At 46.8% G+C, this 9,425-nt stretch overlaps 1 protein-coding gene across 1 annotated transcript in view; it reads right to left on the reverse strand.

The window, feature by feature from the left end:
- The window catches only part of JAZF1 (JAZF zinc finger 1), a 185,810-nt gene extending 181,879 nt beyond the window's left edge, over window positions 1-3,931 (reverse strand). The window contains exon 1 of the mRNA XM_068674274.1: window positions 3,307-3,931. Coding sequence (XP_068530375.1) covers window positions 3,307-3,931 — 625 coding nt within the window. The remainder of the gene's footprint in view (window positions 1-3,306) is intronic.
- Between the last annotated feature and the right edge of the window lie 5,494 nt (window positions 3,932-9,425).

Genomic DNA, 9,425 nt, shown 5'->3' on the forward strand with positions numbered 1-9,425 from the left:
TGGATAGAGTATCTAAAAATCAAGAGACAGGGAGACCGCCTCCCAAAGCAGACTAAAAGACACCCTCATTGGCATGCTTACAGGGAAGGTGGCAGCACTTCAGGTTGCACGAACAAAGTGCTGGTAGAAAAAGCTCACAGAGAAACATTGCAAAAATTACTAACCAACAGTTTTGAATCAATGTCTATTTTCAGCTGTGAGCTGCAGAAAATGAGAATACAGCCTGTTTGGTAGTCAGCACTGCCACAGAATTACAAAAGTTCCTCCTGCAGAACACACTCTCATTGCCCTCTGAAAGGCCCAAGAGCAATATTCCTGATTTAGCATAAGTATTCAGTGCAACAGAACACACAAAGGTAATACTTAATGTAAAAACAGAAAACGCAGCAGCCGATCACCACCTCAGTTGTGAATGTTTCATCCAACAGGCAAAACTCTCCCAGGTTACCTGCATTGATTTTCTTTTTTAAGGTACTGGTCATGTATCAGGTGGTCCCTAAGATGTAAGGGAAAAAAAAAAAAAAAAAGAACTGCACAATGAATTACTTCATTACTATATCATTATTTATTAATATTATACTACAAGTAAGAAAAGGAACTATAGAACCCCTCAGAAACCAACTGCATTTCATCCCCAAAATGCCACAAGTGTTTCCTTATAGTAAGTTGAGCTTTGCTGGCAAGGCTGATGAAAAAGACCCTTAGGTAAGTATTTGTTTTTTCAGGGACAACTGAGCTCTGAAGAAATGACCAAATCCTCACCAGCACTCTGCTGAGGATGTGAATGGCTGCTAACCCACCCTGTGGAATGTGACACAGCAGCAGCACTGCAGCAACTGGAGCTACACGGAGGGAGCATCAAAAGCTGATGCCCTAGAGGTCTCCCCACACAGATCTGTTCACAGCATCAGGTTTGTTACCTGCACTGCAACACCGTTTGCTTTGCAACCTCCCACTTCAGTTTAAACTAATAGCAGAAAATAACTCAATTGAGTTTTCTTTTTCTTGCAGCACACACGGAATGTCCCAAGCAACGTATGTTTTACATGGCACGTTACCCTGCTCTGCATGCCAAAAGCTACAGTTATTTTTTAACATGACAAATTTTGGTGCACATTTCTAGACCTGCGTGACAGAAAGCATTGGATTCTGTTTGCATCAGACTTACTGTGGAAATAGTTCCAACACAAGCTCCTGTTCAGGCATTTGCTCCTTTATTTCAAAGCTGCCTTCGGAAACGTTAATCATTTTCTGGCAGAATCCATATCATGTGAGTTTTCATCCTCCGATCCTTCAAGCTGCTCCAGGAGCACATCACAGGCACCACCCTGTACAGCCGAGGCCTCCATGTGAGGACTGGGATCCATTTTGGTGTAACAGGTGCAACTCCCAGCTGCTTTGTCAGGTGTTTGATAAAGGTGAGTAACACAACATACCTGTGCCTCGTACTCGCAAACAGGTCAAGTTTCACCTACCTTCACGCCAAGGTGAAGTGTTAAAGCATGAGCAACCTTACAGCATTTTGCACCACTCAGTACACCATCAGATGCATGCGTGATGTCTTATGTGCAAAGTGTCTGTTCTGCGTACTCCAAGTGTTGGCCAATGCCACGTAACATGTATGGGCACATGCTGAATCAGTAGCACTTTATTAACTTCAAGATAGGGGAACAAACAAGTAATATTTGAGACAGAATTAAATATACAGTTATTAAGGAATTACAGTATTTCCAGATAAAGTTCTCCTCTCTGCTGAGGAGTCTGAGAACTGCTGAGCAGCGATTACAGCGCAACGCACAGCCCGCGTGGGCTGGCCTCTATCTTTCCTGACACCCTGCGGGCTGTGACACCTACGGGCCGATAACCCATTTGAGGGGCACACCAGACTTGACTTACGAGCTTTCACTTGGGGTAACTGCTTCCCCTGAGCTTTTCCGTCATGATGTGACGCAGGGCGTAGGAAAAGCGAAGATTATGAGATTTGAGAGAAACCCCCCCAAAAGCCAGCAGCATCACAGCAGCGCGGTGCAAGCGCGCCGAGTCATAAGTTGCAGAGTCTTGTGGTGTGTGGTTTTGTTACTTCATCCCAGACCCTGTGGTAAGGAGGAGCAGCACACCTTTCATCCTTCTGACCCGTAACGTGAAATGAGTGTGCTGTTACACTTGCAATTTGAAGTTTGGTGGTTTTTTGGGGGGGATATTTAGGCCTGCCTATTAGAATATAGTTACACTGATGAAACCTGCGTGTGTTTCGGTTTGTGGCAGCACTTTATTTCCTTCCACTTCCACCAAAGCTCGGCAGCCTGCGGCCCACAGCCACCCACTTCAAACTTCAGCATCCCCCATCCCACCACCCCGCCGGCTCCGGGACCCGCTCTGCCTGTGGCAGCACCACCCCGGGCGCGCCTCAGCTCCGAGCCCACACCTGCCGGAGCGGCACAACCCAGGGAAGGGAGAACCGGGGAGGGGGGGGAACCGAGGGGCCGCGGCCGAGCCGCGGGGCGCTGCCTCCCCGGCGGGCACGCCTCGGGCCTAGCCGCCGCCGGAGCAAGGCCGCCGGAGGGGGGCGAGGGAAAGTTGGCGAGCACGGCCGGCAGCCGCGCCGCCCCCTGCCCGCCGCCCGCCCGCCCGGCGGCCCCTGCGCACGCTCCCGCCCGCCCACGAGGCCCCCCTGGCCCTGGCCCTGGCCGGGCGGGCAGCGGGGAGGGAGGCAGCGCCCCGGCGGCCGCGGGGCTGAGCGGGGAGGGAGGCAGGGAGCGGGGCGGCGGCGGCGGCGGAGGAGGAGGAGGGGGGTGGGAGCCCGCAGGTGATGGGCTGAGGGCGCGGAGCCCGGCTCTGTCCCAGCGCTGCCCCGGCCTCCCCTCGCACGCCGCCCCATCCTCGCCGCCACACCTAGCAACGGCGCTGACAGGACGCAGCGGCGGGAGGAGGAGGAGGAGGAGGAGGAGGAGGAGGAGGAGGAGGAAGCGGAATGGCTGCCGCGGCGGCGGCTCCCTCCCTCCCTGCTCTCCCTCCCTCCCTCCTTCCCCGGAGCCCTGACAGCCAGAGCCGGGGCGGAAGCAGCAGGCGGCGTGCTGTGCCCGTCCTCTCCTCCTCCTCCTCCTCCTCCTCCTCCGGGGCTCCGCACTCCCTCCTGCCCATGCAAACTAACTCCCCCTGGCCGCGGCCACCACGCGTCCCCCGCCCGTCCCTCCACGTCGCCCTCCCGCTGCACCTTGTGCCCCCACGCCCCCTACCCCGGCTCCTTCCCCCCCTTCCCCCTTCCTTCCACCCTGCCCTGCCCCTGCCCCTGCCCCGGGCGCTCACCGATGTGGTTGTCCTCGATGTGCTCGATGAGCTCCGCCAGGGTGGGGAAGTGCAGCCCGCAGCCCCCGAACCTGCAGGCGTTGGAGAAGAAGGAGGCGGCGGCGATGCCTGTCATGGTGTTACATCGAGATCCCCCCGCCGTGCCTGCTCTGCCAGGGCCGGCGGCGGCGGCAGGGCGGGGAGAGGCGGGGGCCGGGGGGAACGGGACGGCGAGAGGGAGATGGGGAGGGAGAGAGAGAGAGGAGAGAGAGAGGCTGGGGGTGGGGAGACGACGACGAGGAGGAGGAGGAGGAGGAGGAGGTGGCGGCGGCGGCAGCGTCGGGAGCGGCGGAGGGGAGGGGAGGGCCGGGCTGGGTGGGGGGAGATGAGGCAGCCGCAGCTGGGAGGAGGGACCAGCGCCGCTCCGTAACAGCTGGGCTACCCCAGCAGCAGCGGGAGCGGGGCAGCCCCGCACCGCCCTGCACCGCCCCGCACCGCGCCGGGGGTGGGTGCTGCAAGGGAGGCACCGGCAGCGCCCCGCAGACAACTTTCGCCCTGCAGCGGGGACGGGGCGGGGGGCGGCGCGGCGAGACGGCCGCCCCTGAGGGGAGGGGAGGCCAGGGGAGCCGCCCGCCCGCAGCCCCATGCAGGGGGCTCGCCCTCCTCTCCCACCCCGAGGCTTTACCTGCATGGGCAGGGGGCACCTGCAGCCGGGCCAGGCCTCCGGGGGTCGTCCGTCCCCCCAAGAGCACAGGGCCCACCCCGGGCCTGATCCCTCGGCTGCAGCCCCAGGGGTGTGTAGAGGAGGAGGAGGAGGAGGAGGAGGAAGGAGAGAGCAGGAGGCACGCACCTCGCTCTGCAAACCTATTTTGACTTTTTGTCTCCAGAAAGCTATTCAGCGGAGAGGCTGACTGATTAATTGATTTTAATGAAGGTCTCCCTAGGCTCAAATTCGCAGACAGCTTTATTTAAAATTAAAAGGGAAAAAAAAATAAGAGAGTACTTGTCAGGAAGCCTCTTCCCCCCCCCCCCCCCCCCCCACTTCTGTTTTATAATCATCTTTTTCCATATTTATATAGTCCTACAATACTATTAATGATTTTGAGGAGAAGTGTAACTAAAAAAAATCTCAAAATCTGTATAAAGCTCTCTTAATTGCCTAGACATAAATAACTGCACTGATCCCACTGATGGATAACAGCCCTAGACAGTTCTCATCTCTATAAAATTAACCGTGTGTATAAGGATAAGCAGGATCCACATGTGTTTTATTCATTGTATTGCAGGTGGAGATGTTCTTAGCATTGCTGCAGGAGCTAAAGAACAGCCAAGCCTAAAAACGCAGTAGAATGATTAGTGGATGGAAAGATAAGTACTTGCCCATTTAAAAAGGAAAAATCCTGGGCTGTGATGATAGTGCCCTGTGTATCACAGAACTTACCATTTGTGGTGACAGAAAAAAGCTTTATCTTGTACGTTATTTTAGTCATCTCCTTACGCATTCACTTTAATATTCATGATTTTTTTTTTCTCTTCCAGTTGTATGTTTCTTAATGCAAGCACAAACCCTATTTTCTGGAAAAAATAACGTGACACAACCTTTTACTTCAACACATAGAAGTAGAATTTGTAAAAAGAGTTTGCAAATAAACTTTGCATAGCCATGGGATGTTGACCTGCGGAACAATGTTGTACAGTTTACGCATTAAGAAAGGTAACAGACACATGGTAATGCACAGAATGCTTTCAGGATGGAGGGCAGTAGTCAACCTGTACCCTAGAAGGTTGGGGAGCGGCTGCTGTGAAACGTTATTTGAAAATGTGTAACTTCTTTGAGTAATCCAGAGGTGCTTGGTATCAGACATCTCCCATTTGATCCGCCAGTTTTGAGTGTAACTGTTTTAGAGGTAACTAGTCTCAAACGAATAGTCTCCACCGTCTTTCTGTTACTGAAGAAACTTGCTCACGAAGAGTTGACTCAGCAAAGGAGGAGTTGTTCCTGGACCATGTTCCTGGAAGCTCATGCTGCAGGAGTTGCTGTCATGAATAATGCCACAAAGTTAAGTACATGCAAGTGTCCGTGTGATCAAGGCATAAAGCAACAGTGGGTGGGGAAGAGGAATAATATGGCAATGTAAGCATCTTCTCTAGGAAGTTGCAGTTTTGGAAGGTAATTTGTGTAGTCAGGCACATAGGCCTTTTTAAACCTGTAGTGGTTTTGGTAAGCATGGGTCCTCTGCACAGTTAACAAGATCAGGACTGTAGAGTTTATATTTTTTCTTTGTGCATGAGTAGGCACTGTCTCAGTGTAGATCAGCATAAATCAAATAGAAAAATTCTGAGGTAGGAAATCAAGATTAATTTGAATGTACATTAAATACAAGAATTTTCTCAGGGCTGATCTGCCATGTTCAACAGATGCATGATTAAGTCTGTTAAAAAACAAAACTGTGATGGACATTGGGTTGCTGTCAATAGCTGGTTATAGCTGTTAATAAGGAACACTTGCTACCTACAAAGAAATTAAAGTAGTTTTGTAGCTATCAAGTAATAAACATTCAGGGTTAACCACCTGCTTGTAACAGACAATATTGTGATTGCTTTCTGATGTGTGAACTTGGTCAGTTAGCTGCAGGTCTCTTTTCATTCACTGTTTGCTAAATTCTCTGGAATTTTTAGACCTTTTGAGTACTTAACTCTTGCAGCGGTTGTGAGGAGCTGGAAAGTCAGGAGCCATTCAATATCCCATAGGGTAAATATTCAGGTCAGTATAGTTTTATGTAATTATTCCTCTTACTCTGTAGGGCTTGATTTTACAGATATTCAGCCTTAATGGCTTCACTAGAACTTGCTAGTTAAGTCACTTTTTTTTTTTTTTCCCCTGATTTGAGCTATGGGCCTGGTTTCAATGTAAGGACAAGGGACTAGGTTCAAGACACGGGCATGAACAACCACAACGAAGAATGTCCTACACTCAACGCTTCTTATCCCGGATTCAATGATCTTTTTGTCACCATCTGTGTATTACAGATGTGGAAAATACGTTATGTTCATGTAATAAATAGTTGTTGTAGAATAAACTACTACTCTTCCTCACTTGTACTTTTTGTTTTGTTGTTTCCTAAGTATTACCTGGGAATCCTTTTTAACAAACTTAATATCACTCGTTTACCCAATCCAATATATCTTTAAGTCCTTTATTATGAATAATCATTTTCTTATGCAGGTTTTCCTGGGATAGAAACTGTGGTGCTCATACAACAAACTAAGAGAAGGAACTCAGAACTTACTCCCTTGTTGGTTTGTTCTGTGGGAGAAATAAATGCAAATTGGACCCAAATGATTTGTCAAGCTGGGACTAATTGCTGAGTAGATCCATTTCAGGGGTGATAATAGTTGTCTTAAAGGATACTTTAAATAAATGGAGCTGAGAAAAAAAGCTTAAATGGCTGGTAGGCCGCGCTTTATTTATTTTTGAAGAAGTTAATTTGAAGGCCACTAAGAAGACCCTTAGTTCAACAACCACTTCTGCTTAGGCAGATGCTTGCACGCAGCAGAGAGCAGGGCTGTATACAAGGAAAAGGATGTGCTATTCAGACCTCATTACAAGATTGAGGGGTGGGTAGATTCCTAGGTCATCTGATTACCTGCTTAGAAATATGTATGTTAGGTCTGTGTCTTTTCTTCACTAACACTATACCTTTGTGCCCCATTTAAACTCCATCTTGGTAAGTAAACATGTTTAGAGTAATTTTAATTAATTTCTTCCTTAAGCTGATGGTTTATAGTCATGGTTTGGTAAGATCCCTTATTTCTTTAGATCTCTCTTAGACCTATTCAACAACTTTTGACCACTGGTCTTTCTAATAACCAGTTTCTACTAATGACTTAGTGGTTACATTGTGCTAATTAACTGCTGTAGCATAACTGCTGGGCCTTATCTGAAGATAGATTGCTACCATCCACTCACACTGTTCTGGATTCCTGAAAGCTGCTTATTCTATCCTCATGCTCTCTGGACTGCTAGAGGTCAGAATTGGAAACACTTGGTAGTTGCTGTCCTTGGCTCTCCGAGGGTGATAAAACTTTTGTTGAAAATATCACCCCCTGCCAAATATTAAGGAAAACCTAATACTTGGTTCAGAGCTTTATTTACAGTATCGTTTATGTAAAGTTCTTGTTTTCAGCTGCGTTTATAATAGAGCATTACTGAGAAGATTGTTATGACTCTTGTACAAGAATGACGTGAATCTGTGAAACTTTAAAATTACAGTCTTAATACAGTTCTGATTGTTAAACTATTGAAGTCATACTTGAAACATTTATGTTTTTTTTCCCCTAAAGAAAAAACAGTTCAAGGATAATTGAGTATTACAGAGAAATAGTTGGCAGCACCTTCCCCTAAAAATCACTTGTTCATCTTTCAGTAACATTTTTTAACATTTCATTTCTGCTTCCCTCTACAAACTGGCAGTGTAAAACACATCTCACAAGTTGAGAAGAATTCACAACAGAGACACATCACTGCTGCAGAGTCATTATACAAGTAAAACATATTTATGCAGTTTGTGTCACGAGAATCCTATTTTTAATTTATACTGCTGAATTAGTTTTCTCTTGGCAGTGCACAGTGTAGCTTCAGGGTGCAATGGAAAAATAAAATGTTAAGCTGGGAAAGTACTGTATTCCCCACTAGTTCCAGATGCCCCAAAACAATAGATAGAAATCCTGCTTAGCTGAACTTTTTGAGAGACTTGCACATTTTCAGAAGGACAAAGCTTCAGATAAACCGGAGATCAAAGCTGCCTCTGTACTTCCAGTTACCTGTAATCTAGAAAGAAAAAAAAAAAAGAATCTTGTCTTATTTTGACTACTTCAGGAAATTTGGAGCTTACATGATGTTATAGCATAAACTGCTCTTACAGTGTTAGCCTGCCTTGGAGTTTTAAAATACAAGCTGTTTCAATGGTCTCTTCAAAGAACCTGCAATTACATCAGTATTAAATAGCCTACTCTATTCTTACTATGGGTTATAACAGCATACTTTTCTAAAACCTTTCATACTTTTTTACTCAGACAATTGGAGATAATTAACGTATACTTTTTGAAATAACTGGTTAGAGAAATAACACAATTTTGTATGCTTACCTCAATGAAAGGTAAACTTGTTCTTTAATTAAAGCTAATAGTCCAGAGTGAAACTTTCAGTCTAATAGTTTTTACAGCCTCTCAAAAACACAGAAGTGTCTCCCATTCTGAAATTTTTGTCTTTTCCACTTTCACTTCCTAAATTGAGGACCCAACTCGTAACTGGATTCCGTGGCATCTACTGACATAATAGTTTATGAAGTCAGTCAAAAAAAGATGTTCACTCCAAAATGTATTAAGATTATGGTATCATTTTCACAAAAAAATAATCCCAAGTTAAAACAAGCCTTTACTTGTTTTCTTTGTTTGAGTAGAAGCGTCATCAAAACTCAGAACTGCCAGAAAGTCAAACTCTCTTATCCTCTGACCCTGAAGATCATTTATGATGCTATAGTTACAGGATGATTTAAAGCGATTCTTAAGGCTGTTCTGTCTTACATCAGTGATCTGGAGTGCAAAGACATGGGACACGGCAGTGGTTTAGTGCCATCTCACATTTTCCTTCCAATTTCTCTGCACTAAATCAAAATTTAGTTAAGACAACCCAGGTCCTTCATTTCTGGATCTCCTCACAGAGAACTGTGTATTTTAGAGCCTGCAAATTCAGTACAGACTCCCCTCTGTTTAGCCTGAGAATTTCCCATTAAAGAAAAAAAAAATCCTTCATGGAGCCAAGAATACCAGCAATACAGAGAATTCTGCACCAAGGCATAGGTTCCAGCAAAAATGCACTTGCTAAAAATTTTGTACAGAGGGTCAGAGAGTCCCCTGTGTTCAAGCAGGAGTGCAGGGAATTCTTCCTGTTCTTAAAAGATGTGTCCTTCTGGCATCCCTAAATTAGCTTAGGGAGAAGAAGGCTTTGACATAAAGTCAACTGCTAGCACTAGGGATGGTTTGCACTTTCTAAGAGTAGAAAGTCAGGTAACTTTGTTAACAGGAGGATTGGCAGTTGTTGATCCAGAGCCTTACATTGCTGGAAAGGAGATCCACGG

The sequence above is a fragment of the Anas acuta genome, chromosome 2 (assembly GCF_963932015.1).
Source record: "Anas acuta chromosome 2, bAnaAcu1.1, whole genome shotgun sequence".
Classification (NCBI taxonomy): Eukaryota; Metazoa; Chordata; class Aves; order Anseriformes; family Anatidae; genus Anas; species Anas acuta.